At 36.4% G+C, this 21,836-nt stretch overlaps 1 protein-coding gene across 3 annotated transcripts in view; it reads left to right on the top strand.

Moving 5' to 3' along the window:
- KIAA0825 overlaps window positions 1-21,836 on the top strand; it is a 407,300-nt gene that overhangs the window by 170,842 nt on the left and 214,622 nt on the right. For all 3 annotated transcript variants that reach the window (XM_081233566.1, XM_081233568.1, XM_081233567.1), the window contains exons 15-16: window positions 1,110-1,249; window positions 13,145-13,324. In XM_081233566.1, coding sequence (XP_081089692.1) covers window positions 1,110-1,249; window positions 13,145-13,324 — 320 coding nt within the window. The remainder of the gene's footprint in view (window positions 1-1,109; window positions 1,250-13,144; window positions 13,325-21,836) is intronic.

Raw genomic sequence — 21,836 nt, 5'->3', positions numbered from 1 at the left:
CAAGTTCTCAGGTGATGCTGATGCTGTTGGTCCAGAGCCCAAGCTTTGGAATCCTTTGCTCTAGACTATGATGATGGTTCACCACTCAGTACATTTCATCTGGAAATGATGCTGCAAATCGTCTCTCTCAGTGATACTCTTTGTTCTGCTTTCTTCCACGCTAAAGCATATGGTCTTCTCATTCACACCTTTACATTTCTCAATCTCATCTTTCCTTCCCGGTGCCACCCTAGTCCCACAACCCTTATCTCCACAATCAGATTGAGTTTGGTCATTTCCTGTCCTTTCTTTGTTGTAGTTGTAAACTGATATCAGATGCTGTGACCTTTAGCCAGTCTAAACCTTGAGACTTTAGAAGGAAAAAGTGAATAATGTTATCAGTGTTCAGTTTCTACCTTATTTCCTTATCTCTTGCAGATTCATTGGTAAATTAATGTGGTGATGTGGGGGACCTGATTTTAATTTTCTATTCAACGCTGATTATAATTTCCCAAGTAGAAGCTTATTTGCCTTGGAATTATTTCTCTTTGATAAACTGATTACCCAAGTAGGTAGCAGTGTGACTGTTAGAGTGGTTCTGATAATTGCATGTTGATTTAAGACTTTACATATTAAATAATTAGATTATGGTTGACCTTTGACAGAAGCTTTGAATTCCTTTCATTTTATCAGCAATCATAGTACATGGCAAATTAGTAGCCAAAACACATTGTAACTTCTCTCCGTGAATAATGAAAGAAGTTAACAGCACATAGTAGGAACTCATGTATTTGTTGAATGAACAAATAAATGCATTAAAAAATGCATAAATAATTTTTATTTGCTCCATGAAGCTAAAACAGACATAGTTCCATGAAATATACGCATGGTTATTTTGTATCAGTTTTAAATTTGGCAGGTTACCAAATGTTAATTTGCTTTTAGCTAGTAGAGATTAAATGTAATTCCTTCCCTGAGCAGCCCTAAAGTAAGCAAGCATGAAAGCATTTTCACAGTAATCTGGGAGGAATTGACATTTAAAGGAGTTAGCATTACATCTGTACTTTAAAGCTATTAATTTCATAGATAAATTAACTTCATTACTCCATCTTTATCTTGCATTTTGAAAGGACTCCATCAGCTGGACGATTGACAGCTGAGGGTCAATTGAAACTGCTCTTATCCCAGCCAGCCTGTAATTGGAACCTGCTTCTGGAAACCCTACTGCATCATGATGGTCTTTTACTGAGAATCTTGCTAAAGAGCTCAAGTGAGTATTTGTAGTTATGAGAATGTCCTGAAAAAACCCAGTCATTGCTCAAGTTGAATGGAATTTTTTTTCCTACTTGAATGTTGGCAGAGGGATGAAACCAACTGCATTATATCAATAGTCAGTGGGGTTAGCAGCAGGCAAAATATTGAGTAACTTTATAAACCTACTGGAAAGATTTTTTTCAGGGATTCTGAATGAGGGCAAAAAACATTTTTATATAATACTGTCCTATCATAAACTATCATAATATAGAAATATATCAATATATGGGGTTTGAAATGCCTAAGAATATTATGGGAACACAGTTATGTGTCCAAAACAGAAGTATCAATTAGACCTGAGAGAGCGAGAGAGAGAGAAAGGGAGAGAGAGATTGCTTTAGAGCCACAGGAGACATTTCAGTGGATCATGAAAAATGCTTATGTAACTTATGAACAAGCAAGCATGGCTTACAGCCATATCACTGAGGCATGGAGAAGTAATCATGAGAAAATTATGAATGGAAATTGAGGAGTAATAGAAGACCATACTTCTCTTAATTAGACTTTCTTTTTTCCCCTGTAAGTACTACTTTAGAAAATGGTAAGTAATGTTATGCCAGTCTCATAGTATATCCTACTGCTCTCCTGCTACATCTATAAAGAGTTTTCTAAACATCTTCACATACCCCTACACATTTCTTCTATTCTATACTACAAGTGTAGCCAGATTAATTTTTATCAATCACTAGTTTCAGTATAGTTTTCTCTAATCAAAATCTTTTTTCTCTAGTTCCCCATCACCTACAGGAACAAACCCCTGTCCTTTGGCCATTCAAGTATGGCCCCAGACTAGTTTTGTAAGCTTTTTCTCCACTATTCTCTTGTGCATGTGTGCGCACGTACACGCAATCACACACAAACACACATACACACCCATTTCAGACATTGTCCCCAAAGCCCCATGCACATGCTCCTTCCACACCTTGGCTCACCCATTTTTCCTCCATGAAAGACCCTCCATAGACAACCCAGCCTCCACCAATGGGCAAAGGCCACTTATGTTCCAGATCTCTGAACACTCTAGCTCACACTGATGTCTCCCTCCCTCCCCTGAACTTCACAGTGTATGTTATGGTGGCTGCTGCCCTTAGCTTACTCTGCCTTGTATTGTTATTATATTTGTATATGAATGAGGCAGATGTTACCAGGCCTGACCAGCCTGTTGGTATACAAATGAGGTTCATAGCATTCCTAGTCCAGATTGTTCCAGTCATTTCTGGAATTTTTGGTTTCTCAGATCTGCTCATGACCAGTTCCCCATATTCTTCTCTTCCGTACACCTTGATGTTTGCTTCCCAAAAGCCACTTAGGGGAAGTGCCTCACTACTGAGCCCTTTGCTTCTCTCCTGGTGCCCTCAAATTCATAAAATCTTGTGGTGCCAAAGGTCACTACAACTCCTCCAGTGTCACTGTGTTCCAAGGAGAAGTTCAGAGGTTACCTCTCCTCGAAACCCTGAATCTGACTTTATTCTCTTAGCCCCCAAGCCGTACTCTGTGGGCCTTAAATCTTACCGAGTTGAACTGAAAACATTATCTTTACCTTCAATATCTATAACTCCACTCTCCTAAAGGGAAAACAGGTGCTAGGGAAACTAATTGCTCAAGTAGCCAACATATATTGTTTACTTATTAGGTGTCAGGCACTGTGATTCTTAAAACCTTATAAAGTAAATATAATTATTTTCATGATGTTAAAAATAACATTAGAGTTTAAAATAATGTTATTTGCCAAGAGACACATGTAGCTGATAAATGGTGGGTAACCCAGGATTCTGAACCCAGCTGGAGCTTTCTTTCCCCTACCCTTCTATACAAATACTCTTGCAAATTAAATCCTGGAGTGGACCAGGGGTATCTGCAAAAACTGTAATCTGCCCACTCTCAGGTTGAATCAACCAGGACACCCCAGTGCACATGCATTTAACTGTTCTTTCCAGCTATTAGTGGAAATTAGTGCTGATCATAGATTTTTATTTTCATATTCCTCCTCAAGCTAACACAGTGCTTTTTACAGAAAAAGTCCAGTGATTGGCCAGTGATCCATTAGAATATAAAATATGGAGCTTCCATTAAACTTTATAATCTGAGCTTTCAGGCAAGGTGACTACACAACACAGATAGTATCTGACCTGGCTGAAAGTTGCTCTAATAAAACTCATGAAACTCATGGGCATGGTCCCAGAAGAGAAATGGTTTCCTCTTGATAGAGTTATATGGAACAGCCTGGAAAAACAATTGTGATCAAACATTGGACTATACTGATATAGCCACTAAGTACAGGAATAGCAACTATGGTTAAATGAATATTTAACCATGTTTTCTTACAAAAAAATTCCACATTTACTTACCAAAAATATTACATCTACCTTTTGTACATATAACATGATATTGTTTTTGAGGGACTTACAGGTTATCAAAGGTACTATATTGTATCTCCTTCAGTTCTGGTTCTTACGGAATACAGATGTGTATTTACCCAACCTGCTCAAATATCTATCAGTTTTTGCAAAGGTTGTTAGGTGTTTGATCAGGGTTACATAACTGCTTTGGTATTGTCTTGTATTGAATTTTATTAGCTACTTCAAATACTGTAAGGATGAAGTGACAGAATTTACTAATCGATTGATTGACTGACTTATTAAGCTGCAGTAGAAACCTTGTCACTTTAATTTAGAAACAGTATACTCAGGGAATTTTATTAACTAGACTAAGATGGAAATTACTATGCACCTAAAAATACATACGTAATATTTTTTCAGGGATTTTGTTTTCATTGAACACCATTTGGTAATTTAGGAGTTTCATCATATTTTTAGGAAAGCAAAATTTTAGAGTAAAATATGCTGATTAGGTGTTTCAAGCATCATAACTATTGGGCTTTTTCTGTGAGAGTTTTCCTTTATAAATAGTGTCTTTTTGGTCTAATTGATAAAATTTAACTTTTGTTAAATTGGCTCAGGAATAAGAATAGAGATTTTAAATACATTTTTTTTTTAATTTACTTATTTGGCTGCATCGGGTCTTATTTGTGGCACATGGGATCTTCGTTGCCGCATGTAGGATCTTCGTTGTGGCATGCAGGCTCTTAGTTGCGGTGTGTGGGCTCTTTAGTTGCGGCATACATGCGGGATCTAGTTCCTTGACCAGGGATCGAACCCAGGCCCCCTGCATTGGGAGCACGGAGTCTTAGCCACTGGACAACCAGGGAAGTCCCTAAATACATATTTTTATTGTACATATTTTAAAACAAGGTCCTCTTCATCCAATAAGCAATTATTAAATTCTGTTAGGTAGAGGATTTTTCTTGATAGACAACCATATATTATAAAGATTAAAATATATGAGGTTTATCTCTTTTATATCTGTAGCTTTTGGTCTTGCTCTATGAAAATGATTTATCAGAATTTCTATTTATTTTAAAAAGAATCAGCTGAGCATATATGGAAATAACTTGCTTGTAATGTGAGATACAACTTCACTGAAGGTCAGAAAATAGTAAAATTTAATAAATGAATGAATAGTAAAATTTTAATTTATTCATTAATAATAAAAAAATCATAGGCTGCAAGCTTCTAGGAAGCTTGGATAAAGTTCAATGGGCATGAGAAGGTAATGTTTGTTGGTTTTATTTTGAAGATGGGCCATCCTAAATTTGAAGGAAAAACCCTCTCAACTACAAATGTTTATAGAAGATTTTAAATTTGTAAGACACTATTTTGGATTAGCGACGTTAAAAACCCAGGGCAACTGTTTTGACATTACCTCACTGACGCCACATGGCCTTAACCAGTTTCTTACTTGTGGCATCAAAAGAACAAATATTTGGCAATTTCCCAATTGTTAGCAGGTAGCCTTTTCCTGCTAGTGACATTTGAATGAAGTGTAACTAACTTTCTTTCCTTTGCCCATTGCCTCAAGAATGATTCTCAGTGAAACTTCTTGGCTTCTGGTGATTTTCAGTAATAACAACCACAACCAACTAGCAAACACGTAATATTTTACATGTTCTAGACACAGCTTCTAAGTCTTTACATGTGTTCACTCACTGAATCCTCAAAACAAACCCTGTGTGCTAGGTACAATTATCATCTCCATTTTACAGATGAGGAAAGTGAGACACAGAGAAATCAAGTCGTTTGTCCAAGTCAACAGCTAATAATCAGCAAAGCAGGATTTGATTCAGACAGCCAGTGTGCAGGGACTGTGCTTTCACCCACCACACCTGTACGGCATCCTGGCAGAGCCACAGAAAGTTTACAAAATTGCAGGGTTGCACAATTTATGAGAACTATCAGGAACCTCTATCAGTGGGTAATTTTGCTAGTACAATCTGTACTTTTCAACCTTGTAACAAAGTGCCAAAAGATAGTCAAGAAACTGACCTACAGAAAATTCTAAATAAATGGCTGCCACCACTACAAAGGCTTGGTTGACTTAAAATGAATTAATCAATTCAAATTCTCTGACTTTATGGTTAATGTTTTCTTGATTTTTTGGGTCATGAGGAATATTGTGGCAGAAGCTTGGTGTTTTGTTGTACATTATGTGTGTGTGAGTTTCATTTTATAAGTATTTATGACCAAAGTGCTGCTTCATGACTGTCTTGAAGGAAGTGACCAAAAGTAAAAATATGCTCCCTCTTGGTACCCTTAGTGCACCTAACTTCAATGTCCTTGCCTGCTTTCACTAGTGACAACATCTGTATTCTTACTTGTTCAGTATTTTTTTCCTTGCTGGATTTGTACCCTGTTCTTACCGAGAACAGTAGAATCATATTTGTGTGTTCTTGCCTTAGTCTTTCCAACCAAGGATCCTATCCGCGAATGATGACAGACTAGCCTAGAATATCAGTGGTCTCCATAGAATTATTACAGTCCCAGAAACAGTTATCATCTAGGGTCTGTGCTAAGTCTCCATAAGGGTAGGGTGGTTGTAAGGTATGATTATGTAAAGCAAGGCCTCTGGACTTTACAGTGCAAAAACAGTACCTGGGAAGCTGGTTAAAACTGCAGATTCTGATTCAGTAGGTCTTGGGTGGAACCTGAGATTCTGCATTTCTAACAAGCTCCCAGGGAATGCTGCTCCTGATACTGCTAGTCCCTGGACCACCTTTTGAGTAGCAAGGCCATCGAACAAGGTATCTGTTACTATAGATGGCAAAAAATTGGGGTATGTGCTTTGTCTTTCCAATGTATTATGCTTTTTTTTTTTTTTTTTTTTTTGCGGTACACAGGCCTCTCACTGTTGTGGCCTCTCCCGTTGCAGAGCACAGGCTCCGGACGCGCAGGCTCAGCGGCCATGGCTCACGGGCCCAGCCGCTCTGCGGCATGTGGGATCTTCCCGGACCGGGGCACGAACCCGTGTCCCCTGCATCGGCAGGCAGACTTTCAACCACTGCACCACCAGGGAAGCCCCCAGCCCATTCTCTTTAACTTAAGAAGTTAGAGAGACCATTCCTGCTGGACAGATAGGCTTGGTGTCTGCCTTACAGAAGGAATTTCTCTTTGAGATAGCTTTAACTCAGTTTCACATTCTGTGGACTTCGTGCTTATTCGGGAGCACAGGTGGAGCTCAAAACTTTCCTCTTACTCTTGCCTCTTACTCCTCTTACTCTTACTTACTATTGGTCCAAATTCTGCCAGTTGCAGAGTTTGGACCAATAGTGCACTTATGCTTAGTGATCTTTTTTTGGCACAGGCTGCTTCAATGGAGAGTGCCCACTGAAGAGTGAAAAGTGCTAAGATGTTAAGTAAAAACCAGGCCATGCCTTGCTTAAATAAACTGGGTATGTCTAACTTGGAGAGGAAAAGAACTAGAGGAGGCAGGATAGCGATCTTCAAATATGTTAAGTCTTCACGTAAAAAAGAAAAAAATAACAGGCTGTCCAATTCAACACGTGGACATGCTTGGGAATAAGTTAAAAGGAAATGGATTTTGGCTGTCAGTCTGTCAGTCAAAAACCCTGAATTGTCATCCCTAATGAGAACTGAGGAAGTGCTCTTCTTTTCTCTGTTCACTAAAGAGACTTGCCCAGATTTCTGTCGTCCTTTCAGATAAGTGCTCTCTCTATATTTTTAAAATGCAAAACAGTTTGGTAACTTGAGCTGTCCAGCAGAGGGACGGCTGCCTTGAATGGTGGTGGATATCCCACCCCTGAAAGTATTCAAAAGCCGACTAGGTCACCATTGTCACAGATGCTGGAAGATGTCTTATTTATTCACTCAGCAAAGATTTATTCATTTATTGACCAAATATTCACTGACTTCCCTGTGAGGTGCCTTCCAGCCATATAATCACATTGTGTTTCTTAATCAGTTAGAACTTGATATAAATCTGTGGGGTAAGAGTCAAAGTTGTAAAGACCTATTTTGGCTGTGCTTTGTTGGTCTTGCCTGTGCCTACTGCTAAAGCAAAATTCCTCTTGCTCCACAAATGATGCTTTTGAATTAAAATTAAATCCAACTTTGGTGACCTGGTTAGTAATTTCTTTTCCAATTGACAATCTTCTTATGCAGAATAGCCCTTTGTGCTTCTACCTTGTTCCTTTTCCATTTGAACTGCTCACTTTGATTTGCAAACCCGAAGGGCTTAAAGGTAATATAAGAGACTCTTTGCAAACATGATTCCTAGGTGCAGTTTTATTGAATAGTAGTCTTGCTAGACATAATACTAGAAAAGGGTTTCATGGTCAAAAATACTTAGAAACACTATGTGTATACTAAAATACCTTCGTAGAGAGTCATAGAGCTCATGAATAAAGACTGTGAAAAATCCTGCAGAAAACAAAAGTGTTTACTATTGTTGGAGCCAGCACTTCCAGGACATATGTGCTACCCATTAACATCCCACGAAACACACTTTGGAAAATCTTGCCTTTTAAAAAGCAGGAGGAAGAATCCTAGTAGATACAGGTCCATACAGCCAGAACTGTTTCAAAGAGGTTTGCCTATCTATGTTTACTAATACATAAATAACACAAAATAATTTTTCAACATACAGAATTGCCTGTGTATGCCATGTACTGGTGATCGGTTTTCAAAGAACTAGAATCAATTGCTCAGTTATTAATCTTTATTGAATGTAGCTATTTTCTTGATTATTCATAAAATGCTTTTTTTCTCCTTTATTCATTAAAAGCTTTTTGTCTCCTTTATTCATTAAGGGTAAGCCTCTTTAAGATTTAGTTTCTTCATTTGCCAACCCCAGTTCTAGATGATAGAAGAGAGATAGCTATAGAAAAGACAGCCCACAAGGTACCCTGAAACCAAGAAAGCATGGCTATAAGGAAGTCAAGAGAGAAGAGAGTTTTCAAGGAGTAGGTGAAAAGAAAGGAAACAGTGGATATGAGGAGGATGAGGTTTGCGGGGGAAAATGACATTTGAATATTATGACTAGGAGGTAAATGTCATTCCAAAAAAACCAATTACTAGATGGACCAAAACCCAACAAAACTACTCAAGAGATTTATTTCTTTCTCCCTTCCTCCCTTCCTTCTTTCTTTAGTATTCAAACATTAGTTAAGCATGTAGCAGTGTTCCAGGTGCTGTGGGAAGATACCTAAAGACAAGATGCACATTCATAGAAAGTCCACTAAGGAAACAGTACTAGAGAGGTAATGAGGTCATATATGTGAAATTGTAGAAAGCTACATGAAATTGAGGTGTTTTGTATGAAGACAATAAATTACCACATACTAAATACCTGGTTTAGACTGAGTACTTTGCATTCAGAGGTTATTAACAATAAAATGTCAAAGCAGCCTTTGAGAAATTTGAGATTATAGTTTAATGCAAACAGCACAGGCAAATTCTTACTGCCTCTGTGATCTTGGGGCAAGTTACTTAATTTTTCTCAATTTCACTTATTCATCTGTAAAACTGGGATAACCGACACCCATTCTGTAGAGCGTTAGGAAGATGAAATTACACTTAATGCAGCTCATGTGATGTTCAGCATAGTTGTAATTTGTGGGTAGTAACTTTGTTTTTACAGAGTTAGTATAAATCTGAATTCACAAACTCAGATATACAAGGAATATCTAAGTCGCTTACTGTCTTCAAATCAATTTTAAGAGGATTCTGAGCACCTCCTGCCTGGCTGGTAGGACATTTAACTGTAGCTATTCTTAGAGCTCCCACCCTTACCCCGGGGTCGTGCAGAAGTCCCTGTGAGACTGTTTTGATCATCAGATATCTGGTCACCCTAGTTACTGTAGAAATACCCATATCCCTGTCCAAACGCTCCTGCCAAGCACAGCAGCCAGGCATGGCTTGGAACCTTTGAGACTGAGAACCTGTGTCAAGGATCCAGCTTCCCTCCGTGCCTCACCCAGACAAGCCTCCCTGAGCTCTGCCTTCCAGCAAAGCCCTTGCAACCCACAGATGTCTCTCTCCAGTCCCAGAGGTCTCCTCTCTCGGAGCCCTCATGACCCTTGCCTCTGTCCACCTGCCAGACACATATGATTCCACTTTGGTATCATAGTACCAATATTGGTACCAATATATAGTACCAATATTTTCTGGCCTTAAAAAATGGCTATTTCATTTAGTTCAAACTAATAGCTATTCAATGGGTTTAGCTTTTTTTTTTTCTTTTTTTAAGTCTGGGTGGGCAACTGACTTCAGTCTATTTGTTGCTTTTCAAATAGCAAAAATCCCTGAGGCAAGTAAACAGACTACTTTTTTCGAGGCAAGGGAAAATAGAAATAAAAAATATACATTGAAGTATTTTGACACATTTATATGGTAATAACAACAATGTTAATGCTAATAAAACTCATTATTTTTATTATAATATTCCTCATACCATCCCCCTTTCTCCATCTGTATTGTCAGTGCATGATTCATGGGGCCTTAGATTATTCAGGCTGTGTTGATTGTCTAGCTTTATCTCTCCCTCCCGCATACCATTCACACTTCAGCCATGCTACCCTACCAGCAGCAACCTGTCTTCTCACCATTATACCAACTCTTCTGTCTTCCTGGAAAGCACCTTTCCCACCTCAACCTTGTCGTGCCAGTAAATTTCTACTCCTCCTTAAAGACTTCGCTGAGACATGATCTTCTCTGTGACTTCTCTGCATTCCTCTCCCCAAATTTATTTATTTATTTTTTTTTTATTTTTTATTAGTTTCTGCTTTTTTTTTTTTTTTTTTTTTTTGCTGTACGCGGGCCTCTCACTGCTGTGGCCTCTCCCGTTGCGGAGCACAGGCTCCGGACACACAGGCTCCGCGGCCATGGCTCGCGGGCCCAGCCGCTGCGCGGCATGTGGGATCTTCCGGGATAGGGGCACGAACCCGTGTCCCCTGCATCGGCAGGCGGACTCTCAACCACTGCGCCACCAGGGAAGCCCAGTTTCTGCTTTATAACAAAGTGAATCAGTCATACATATACATCTGTTCCCACATCCCTTCCCTCCTGCGTCTCCCTCCCTCCCACCCTCCCCACCTCTCCCCAAATTTAAAACATCATCCTCTATATAGTACCTTATACTTAAGGCACTTAGACTTAAGGTGATCGAATAATTTGTCATTTAAACTGGGACCCTGTTTAAGAGTGAAAGAGGATGCTGCTACTAATTACACCAGAACAACAGACATAAACCAGGACTGCCTGAGGCAAACCAGGATGTACTGTAACCCTACTTACCTTTACTTTGCTGTAATGATTGTTTACATGTCTATCATTCCCACACCCCCCCCCCCACACACACACAGAGGCAGTGAATCCCTGGAAGGTGTAGGCCTTAGCATCTAATATGGCTGCTGACATAGTAATTGACTGATTAAATCTTGGGAATTTTATTGGAGCAGGACATTCTAGACTAGTGAAGTGGTTGAGACAAACAAAAGGCGATGGGAGGGAACATGTTCAAGGAAAGCAAGTACACCAGTTTGGGAGGAGCAGATGACTGCGGATTGAAACATAATTTGGGAAAAGATTGTGGAAACTCTTGATTTTCAGGTTCAGGAATTTCTAACAAAGTGTAGGAGCAGGGGGAGGTTTAAACATGGGGCGATGACATGAAGGATAACTGATAGTTGAATTTAAGCTGAATTAGAGAGAGGGAAATGCAGACAGAACTGAGGAGACTATTTGGATAAAAAAGATGAAATTATGAATGCCTGGACTAGGACTCTTTGTCATTTAACCTTTTGTGCTTGATGAAAACTTAGGACCCTTTAGATTGCAAGTGACAGAAACCCAAATTAACCTGGTTTAACCAAAAAGGGAAATTTATCAGCTCAGCTAACATAAGTATACAGGCATTACTGGATCCAGGTTCTCACACAGTGTCATTCCATCTGGACTGTTCTCTCCATCCCTTGGTTCTACTTACTTTATCGACTTCCTTCTCAATGGAGTTCTCCCCAGAATGGACATCAGTAGCTTCCAGCCTACTTTCTACCAGCTTAGCAACCCCAGTACAAAGAGAACATCACTTTACCAATAGTTCCAGCAAAATTCCTGAGGAAGGCTCTCTAGATCATGAAAATCAAATCACAGAAATAAAATTATCAGGAAGAACCATAGAAGCGATGAGCTTCCAAATAAGCAAGAAAAGGAAATGTACTCATTCCAAAATGATCTAGGTTATATTTTTTCAATATATTTAAAATATAAAAAACTTTATGAGAGTCATTATCTTTAATTCAATAAATATTTTTACATATTATGAAACTGGACATATCGTGTGAATTATCTAGACAAAATAGAAATTATTTCACCTTTTCAGTCCTACCTTAGATGCAACAGTATAGGAACTGATCTTTGGAGAAGTCATAATGGAGCCAGAGGAGGACAGAAAAGAGCGATTAAAATGGCTCTATCTTTGTGAGAATTCCTATTTGGTTTTGTTGAGAAACCAGCTGATAAACCTCTTCATTCTGAAATGGCAGGATCTGTGGGTTTGAGAAACACATAAATTTATTTGTAGAATTGATAGCATAATACTGAGAACACTATAAATATGAATTTCCTGTGAAATTTATGTTCTGAATAAAGTGTATAATAATGTTCAGAACACAAATCCCAAAGAGAGATACAAAGATTCATCTAGTTTTAAGTAGATTTTCAATAACAAGAGAGTGCATATAGGAGCTTCCCTGGTGGCGCAGTGGTTGAGAGTCCGCCTGCTGATGCAGGGGACACGGGTTCGTGCCCCGGTCCAGGAAGATCCCACATGCCGTGGAGCGGTTAGGCCCGTGAGCCATGGCCGCTGAGCCTGTGCGTCCAGAGCCTGTGCTCCGCAACAGGAGAGGTCACAAAAGTGAGAGGCCCGCATACAAAAAAAAAAAAAAGAGAGTGCATATAGAATAATTCTATTTGGTGTTCAAGTTATACATACATATACTTACATATGCATACATATATACAGAAATATACAAATATATATATTTGTGTATATTTGTATATAATATGAATGAAATACTGCGCCAAATATAGTAGCTATCACTGGTTGGTAGGATTTGGTACAATTTTAGTTTTCTTAGTTTCTTAGTCTGAATTTTTTACAGTTTCTACAATGAATGCGTGTTACTTTTAAATGAGAAAAGAAATCAAAAAAGTTTCTTTAAGAGGAAAACGAATTCTGACATAAAGGGAAACTAGCACTGCCCTTTGAAGTGATGTCATGTGGTCCTTCTCACAACTTTTTCCCTCACAAATATCCAGGATTATCTCAGAAATTATATTGAGTTTGATGAACCATTGACCGGAAAGACTGTGGCATTTCTCTTATTATGCAAATATTAATCAAATACATTTTTACAATATTATGCTAGAGTAAGTGATGAGAATGTAATCATATTCATTGATACCTACCTTACTAAACCATTTTTATTCCTTTTAAGAACGCACCTTTCAAGAACAAGGTTCTGATACAGAAAGTAATGTGAACCAAGGATCCAGCTTGATAGAAGCTATATTTAAAGTATTGTACCACTGCAATTTTTCTCCACAAACATTTGGAAATGTTTTTGTGAGCTACATGGAAGAAGAACATTTATGGGACTTTTTATATAACATTCCAGGTATGAGAAATTTTCTATTTGTAGAAGAAGTGTTTTATAGATACTTAAATATATCTTTAAAGATGTTTTAAAATTTTTATTGATGTCAGTTTTGCTGAATCTGTTATTTGTAAAGGATTATCTTACATTTTTTCAGCATAAAGTCTTCTTTTGGGAATCATTAACCATTAGTTCCTGTCAAAATTTAATATACTTGGGACAAGGGTGAGGGGAAAGTTGAGGGGGAAAATTATGTAATGCAGATTTTTTTTATTATTAGGTAGTGTTCTCTCATAAAAATTTAATATTTACCACAGATTATGTTTTGCTATTGAGCATATAAGAAATTAGTAAGATGTGAAAAATACTTTGTGATTCGTGGGTGCTTTTATTAATAAACTGATGGACAAAACTGCTGGCCAATTTTCTTCAAATGTAGTTTATTATTATGATCATAGTGCATCTCTCTCTACAAGGCAATTATGTCCTATCATTGTTCTGGGGACAGTATGTGTTTTCCCCAGCCGTATTGTTTGTTTGCCCGCAGCTGGGGTGGGTATTAAAGACAGAACGGGTTGCATATCCGAATAGGAAGTGTTCATGGGTTACCCCACCTTCAGGACCAGGTGTAAACATTCTCACATTGTTTTTTTTTTATTTTTTTAAAAAATTATTTAATTAATTAATTTATTTTTGCCTGTGTTGGGTCTTCGTTGCTGCGCGCGGGCTTTCTCTAGTTGCCGCGAGCGGGGGCTACTCTCCGTTGCGGTGCACGGGCTTCTCATTGCAGTGGCTTCTCTTGTTGCGGAGCACCGGCTCTAGGCGTGCGGGCTTCAGTAGTTGCGGCACGCGGGCTCAGTAGTTGTGGCTCACGGGATCTAGAGCACAGGTTCAGTAGTTGTGGCACACGAGCTTAGTTGCTCCACGGCATGTGGGATCTTCCCCGACCAGGGATCGAACCCGTGTCCCCTGCATTGGCAGGCGGATTCTCAACCACTGTGCCACCGGGGAAGCCCTCTCACATTGTTTTATCCTTAATATTCTGCCTTTATATCTCTATACTTAATGTCTTGGGAAAATGAAGGATGAGGACTTAGTGGTTATTCTGTTAGTCCATTAACTATTTAAATCATTTACATTTGGCTTTCAACCTATATACTTCCTTATACACTTTTTTGGAACCAACCAACCTTTCCTTAAAATATTTACTAGAATCCATATAAAAAATCTAACTGGCTCATATCATGGTTTCCTTCTTCCTGTACTTTTTAACTATCCTCCAGACATGAATACCTTTTAAACTATTCTTAAGTCATTATGTTACATCTTCTCTTGGTCATTATCCCTGCAAAGTAGCAATAGATAACTATGTAATGATTTCAAAACCCTGAATCTATCACTTAAAGACTCTGTAATAATTATCTCCTTTTAAAGTCTTATTTTCTAGTTCTCATGTATTCTCTCACTGTTTCCTTTTAACCCCCAAAATGGTCAGTCTCCTAAGTTTAAAAGACTGCATTATTTCTGATGTAGACTTTATTGAACTGAAAGAAAAACAACCTTGAAAGCCCCCTCCACGCCCTGCTGGTTTTAGTTGTTTCTGGTCAGGGTAAGAGCCAAATTCTCTCACAAGATTCTAAAGAATTGGTGACCCACATGCTTCAACCATTATTTATCTTTCACTTCTTAAGTTCTTGAACAATCTGTCACTCAGCACAAAACTGTACTGAAAATGACTTAGAAGAGATCAATGGGTTTCAGGTGGTGGCCTGAGAAAGCAAAACTGCTACTTGCTTCTAATTAGTCTTCTCTCCCATCTACATATTGAGCAAACCCGCCTCCCCATGGTCAGACAAGTCTCCTGGAACAGGAACAAGTAGTACACATATTCATAGAGCCCGAATTTTGTTGAGGGGCTCAAAGGGGCAGAACTTCAAACTGGTGAAACATCCCTGGCCTTTGTACAAGTTGTTTCTACATCAACATTATGTCTTCTCTGGAACCTAAGACCTTGCAGTGGTTGTGAGGGACAGTGCTTTTGTGTTTTCTCTCCTATTTAAGTCTTTGCAAAAGTTTTCCTTTTCTTCTGTTACCAATCACAGGTATCTTAAAAATGCTATTAAGATAATAAAATATACTCATTCATAACAAAATTAAGCCCTTTATGGTGGTTTCTGTTTGACTTGAAAATATGACAGGTTTAAAGGAAATATAGCTGAGACACATCATAATCCCACAATATTTGCATTTTACCACTAACAGATCTGTGTGTCAGTAAATATAATTACCCAGATCAACTGGAGTACATTATTTAAAACCTGGTGTATTTTGTTCCTCCTGAAACACCTTTCTTCCTCCTGTCTATGGTTTCTGTATAGCTTGTCCATAATATATCACAGTCTTATGATTTTAGGGTATAAAAGTGAGGATGAAGTAGGCAGTATCCTCATCTTATTGCAAAGTAAACCAGGGTCAGAAATGTTAAGAGACTTGCCTAAGATTATCCACTGATTAAATTGCAGATTCAGAACAAAAAAAAAAACAGAATTTCTGATCACAGGCCATGTTATTTCTCTTTATTTTTTTCTATTAGACTAAACTTTTTGAAACATTTGCTTTGTGAACATTTGAATTCCGTAATGAAACACATAATTTGATTTAATAATTAGAAATCCAACACGTAACTCCTTAGAATGAACATAAGCTAGGGGGGAAAACAAGAGTGGAAATATCCATTTAAAAAAAGATTACAAAAGATAGAAATGCAAAAAACAATTAAGTTGGGGACCTCATGTGGGCATTTCAAAGGCCAATACACTATAAGTAATAGATTTGGTAGCAATCATTTCAGGCCTGTACTATCAAAGTAGGTCAGCAATCTTTAGTTGGGCAAATGAAAATATCAAAGCGTAAGTTACTTTGACTGTACCTCAGTCACACTATTCCTTAACTCCCTTTTTCTTTTAAAAGAAATAAATGTCTTCAACACATACTGTGAGTTAAACTTTATAAGAAACTACTAAACTGTTTTTCAAAGTAATCCTGTCTTTTTACATTCCCACCAGTAATGTAAGAGAGTTTGGGTTGCTCTATACCTCACCAACACTTGGAATTGTCTTTTTGCTTTTATTCATTCTAAGGAGTATGTGCTATTATCTCACTGTGACTTTAATTTACAATTCCTTGGTGATTAATGACATCAAACACCTCTTCATGTTCTTAACAGCCATTTGAAAAAAATTCTTTTGTAAAATATCTGTTCAAACTTTTCTTCATTTATTAATTGGATTATTTGTCTTACTGAGTTGTAAAGAGTCCTTTATATATTCTTGATACAAGTTATTTGTCAAGATAATGTATTAAAAAAATTTCTCCACAGTCTATTGCTTACTTTTTCATTCCCTTAACAAGGTCTTTTGATAGGGAGAAGCTTGCAATTTTGATGAGTCCAACTTAACAGTTTTCTTTATAATAGTGCTTTTTTGTGTCCTAAGAACTATTTGCTTATCTAAAGAGTGCCAAGATTTCTCCTATGTTTTTTCTGGGAATTTTATAGTTCTAGTTTTTAATATTTAATTCTATGATTAACTTCAAGTTGTTGCTTTTTTGTGTGGTGTAAGTATTGAAATTCATACTTTTTCATACAAACATGCAATTTTTCCCAGCATCCTTTTTAGAAATCACTGTTCTTTCCCAGTTGAATTACTTCAGTGTTTTTGTCAGAAATCAAATGAACAATTGATCAAATGCATATCTAATTGTGGATCTTCTATTCTAACACTTGGAACTACATGACTATATTATTTGCTTTCTGCTTGTCCCACCTTTATTCCTTTTAACCTTTATATTGGTCTTCTTTAGATTAACTGAGTATTTTTCAATATGACATTTTATCTTTGCTAATGGCTTATTAGATATAACTCTATTTATTTTAGTAGTTGTTCCAAGGTTTACACCTTGTGATGAGTACCTTTAACTCATCACAGTTTACTTTTTACTATTATACCACTTTTACATCTAATCTAAGAACCTTACACAAGTATATTTCTATTTACTCTCTCCTGTTCTTTATGCTAGTGTTGTCATGTAATTTCTACTAATGTTATAAACCCCACAATCTATTGGGCTTTTTTAGTTTTAGTCAGTTACAGTTTAAAGAAGCTAAAAATGAGAAGAAAGTCTTTTATATTTGTCCATCTATCTACCATTTCTGGTACTCTTCTTTTACTTGTATAGATCTAGGTTTCTGACGGATATCATTTTCTTTCTACCTGAAGTATCAATACTTCCTTTAATATTTCATGTACTACAGATTTTCTGCCATCAATTTATTTTATTTTATTTGCATGAAAAAAGGGCTTTGTCTTCATATCTGAAATATTTTTCATCAGACATAGACTTTTGGGTTCAGAGATTTTTTTTGTTGTCTTTCATTTTCCTTTTTCACCCAGCACTTTGAAGACATTATTCTATCTTGTGGCTTGCATTGATTCTGATGATAAATCAGTATAGGTTTTAAAGTGTATGTTTCCTTTTATATAATGTGTCTTCTTTTTGTTGTTCATTTTAAGATTTTTCTCTTTATCACTACTTTGCAGCAATTTTATTATGATGTGCTTTGTTTTGGTTTCCTTTGTATTTATTCTTCTTGGGGTTTTTTGAGCTTTTATATCTGATGATGTTTAGTTTTTATCATATCTGTAAATTTTTCAGCCATTCTCTCTTGGGATATTTTATCTTTTGTCCCCCCTACCACCACTTTTTTCTGGGATTCTTATTATTAGACCTCTTGGTATTATCCCACGTATCACTGAAGCTGTATTCTTTGATTTTGTTCTTGTTCTTGTTTGGTTTTTATTTTTTTGCCTTCTTTCTCTCTGTGGTTTGGTTTGGACACTTTATATTGTACCTTCAAATTCAAGGATCTTTTCTTCTGTAGTGTATAACTGCTATTAAGACTATCCAGTGAATTTTTTTATTCCAGATATTTTTAATTTCTAGCAATTTCATTTAGTTCCTTTTTATATTTTGTATATCTCTCCTCATTTTAAAATCCTTGCACATATGTATGAAGTCTGTTTTAAGTTAAACACTTGTTTGCTTATTCCATCATTTCTATCATTTTTGTGTGTCTTTCTATTGGGTCATTTTTCTCCTGATTAGGGATCACAGCGTTTTTCTTTTTGTTTTTTTATGTTATGGAAAAAATGCCAGATATTATGAATGTTACATTGTTAAGTGTCTAGATTTTGTTTTTGTCCATTACAGATTTTGTTTTCACTAACAGTTGTGTACTTACAGATTTTCTAATGTTGAAACGGCCTTGCATATCTTGGATAAATCCCGCTTGGTCATGGTGTATAATTCTTTTTATGCATCATTAAGTTCAATTTGCTAATATTTTGTTTAGGATTTTTGTATCTATGTTCATGAGATATATTGATCTGTAGTTTTTTTTTTGGTAATGTCTTTGTCTCGTTGGTATTCAGGTAATGCTGGCTTCAAAATGAGTTAGGAAGTAGTCCCTCTGTTTCTATGTTCTGAAAGAGATTGAAAGGAATTGGTATAATTTCTTTTTTTTAATGTTTGGTGGAATTTCACCAGTGAACCCATCTGGGCCTGGTGCTTTCTGTTTTGGAAGATTATTAATTATTGATTAAATTTCTTTTATGGATATAGGCCTATTCAGATTGTATATTTCTTTTTTGTGTGTGAATTTTGGCAGATTGTGTCTTTCAGGGAATTAGTTCATTTCATTTAGATTATCAAATTTTGGGAGCATAGAGTAGTTCATAGTATTCCTTTACTATCCTTTTAATGTCCATGGGATCTGTAGTGATGTTCCTTCTTTTATTTCTGATATTAATAGTTTGCATGCTCTCTCTTTATTTCTTAGTTAGCCTGACTAGAGGCTTATTGATTTTATTGATCTTTTCAAAGAACCAGTTTTTAGTTTTGATTTTCTCTATTGATTTCCTGTTTTCAGGTTCATGATTTCTGCTCTAATTCTTATTTCTTTTCTTCTGCTTAGCTTGGGTTTAATTTGCTCTTCTTTTTCCATTTTCCTAAGGGGAAAACTTTGACGCTTGATTTTAGATCTTTCTTCTTTTCTAATATATGCATTCTGTGCTCTAAATTTCCCTCTAAGCATTTTTGCTACATCTGACAAATTTTACGTTGTGTTTTTATCTTCATTTGGTTCAAAGTATTTTACAGTTTCTCTTGAGATTTCTACTTTTACCCATGTATTATCTAAAAGTATGTTGTTCAATATCCACCTGTTTCAGAATTTTCCAGTTACCTTTTTGTTATTGATTTCTAGTGTAATTCCATTGTGATCTGAGAGCAAACGTGGTATACTCTATATTTTTAAAAAATTTGTTAAGCTATGTTTTATGGCCCAGAATGTGGTCTATGTTAGTGAATGTTCTATACAAGCTTGAGAAGACTGTGTATTCTGCTGTTGTTGGATGTAGTCCATAGATGTCAATTATACCCAACTGATTGATGGTGGTATTGAGGTCAGCTATGTCCATAATGATTTTCTACTTTCTGGATCTGTCCATTTCTGATAGAGGGTGCTAAAGTCTCCAACAATGATAGCAGATTCATCTAGTTTTCCTTGTAATTCTATCAGTTTTTGCCTCACATAGTTTGACACTCTGTTGTCAGGTGCATACACATTAAGGATTGGTATGAATTCTTGGAGAACTGACACCTTTATCATTATGTAATGCCCTCCCTTATCTCTAATAACTTTCCTTATTTTGAAGTCTGCTTTGCCTGAAATTAATGTAACTATTCTTGCTTTCTTTTGGCTAGTGTTAGCATGGTATATTTTTCTCCATCTATTTGCTTTTAATCTATATGTGTCTTCATATCTAAAGTTGACTTCTTATAGACAACATATAGTTGGGTCTTGGTTTTTGGTCGCCACTGATCAATCTCTGTCTTTTAATTGGTGCTTTTAGACCATTGACGTTCAAAGTGATTATTCATATAGTTGGATTAATATCTACCATATTTGTTACTGTTTTCTATTTGTTGCCCTTGTTCTTTGTTTTTATTTTTCACTATTTTGTTCTGCCTTTGTTGGTTTTAACTGAACATTTTATATTATTCTATTTTCTCACTTTTTTTAGCATATCAGTTATACTTCTTTTTTAACTTTTTTAATGGTTGCCCTAGAGTTTGCAGTATATATAGAAAGACAGAGTTTGCAACTAAGTCCACTTTCAAATAACACTATACCATTTCACAGATTGTGTGAGTACATTATACTAACAAAATAATCCTAATTTCTCCCTCCCATCCATGTATCGTTTCTGTCATTCATTTCACTATACATAAGCATATATAAGAATGCTATATACATAAGCACACATAATTAAACACATTGCTAGTATTATTATTTTGAACAAACTGTTTTCTGTTAGATTAGTTATGAATAAGAAAAATAAAAGGTTTTATTTTACCTTCACTTATTCCTCTTCAATGTTCTTCCTTACTTTATGTAGATTTCAGTTTCTGACCCATATTGTTTTCCTTCTACCTAAAGAATTTCTTTTAACATTTTTTGCAAGTCAAGTTGACCAGCAACAAATTTCTTCAGTTTTTGTTTGTCTTGAGTAAGTCATTATTTCTCTTTCACTTTTGAAGGATAGTCTTGCAAGGTGCAGAATTCTAGGCTGATTTTTTTTTTTTCTCTCAACACTTTAAATATTTCCTTCTACTGTCTTCTTGCTTGTATGGTTTCTAAGAAGTTAAATGTAATTCTTATCTTTCTTCCTCTATAGGTAAGGTGTTTCTATGTTCTGGCTTCTTTCAGGACTTTATCTTTGATTTTCTGTAATTTGAAAATGATATGCCTAGGTATATATTTTTTTGGTTGTTGTTGTTCATTCTTTGTTTGTTTGTTTGTTTTTTAGCATTTATTCTGCTTGGTGTTCTCTGAACTTCCTGGATCTGTAGTTCAGTGTTTGACATTAATTTAGGGAAAACGCTCAGTTATTATTGTTTCAATATTTCTTCTGTTCCTTCTGTCTTCTCCTTGTATTCCCTTTACAAGTAAGTTACACCTTTATAGTTGTCCCATACTCCTTGGATATTCTCTTCTGGTTGTGGGGTTTGTTTTTTTTCAGTTTTTGTTCTCTTTGCTTTTCAGTTTTAGAAGTTTCTACTGAGACATCCTCAAGCTCAGAGATTCTTTCCTCAGCCATGCGCCTTCTACTAATAAGCCCAGAAAAGGCATTCTTCATTTGTTACAGTGTTTTTGATTGCTAGTGTTTCTTTCTGTTTCTTTCTCAGTATCCATCTCTCTACTTACATTGCCCATTTGTTCTTGCATGCTATTTACTTTATTCATTAGAGTCCTTTACATATTAATCACAGCTGTTTTAAACTCCCAGTCTGATAATTCTGATATCTTTGCCATGTCTGTTTCTGATGCTCGCTCTGTCTTTTCAAATAGTATTTTTTGACTTTTAGTTTGTCTTGTAATTTTTTTCTTGAAAGCTGGACATGATGTTCTGAG

The sequence above is a fragment of the Mesoplodon bidens genome (genome assembly GCF_964165515.1).
Source record: "Mesoplodon bidens genome assembly, chromosome: 4".
In the NCBI taxonomy this organism is placed as follows: Eukaryota; Metazoa; Chordata; class Mammalia; order Artiodactyla; family Ziphiidae; genus Mesoplodon; species Mesoplodon bidens.
This window is presented reverse-complemented; position numbering and strand designations above follow the sequence as displayed.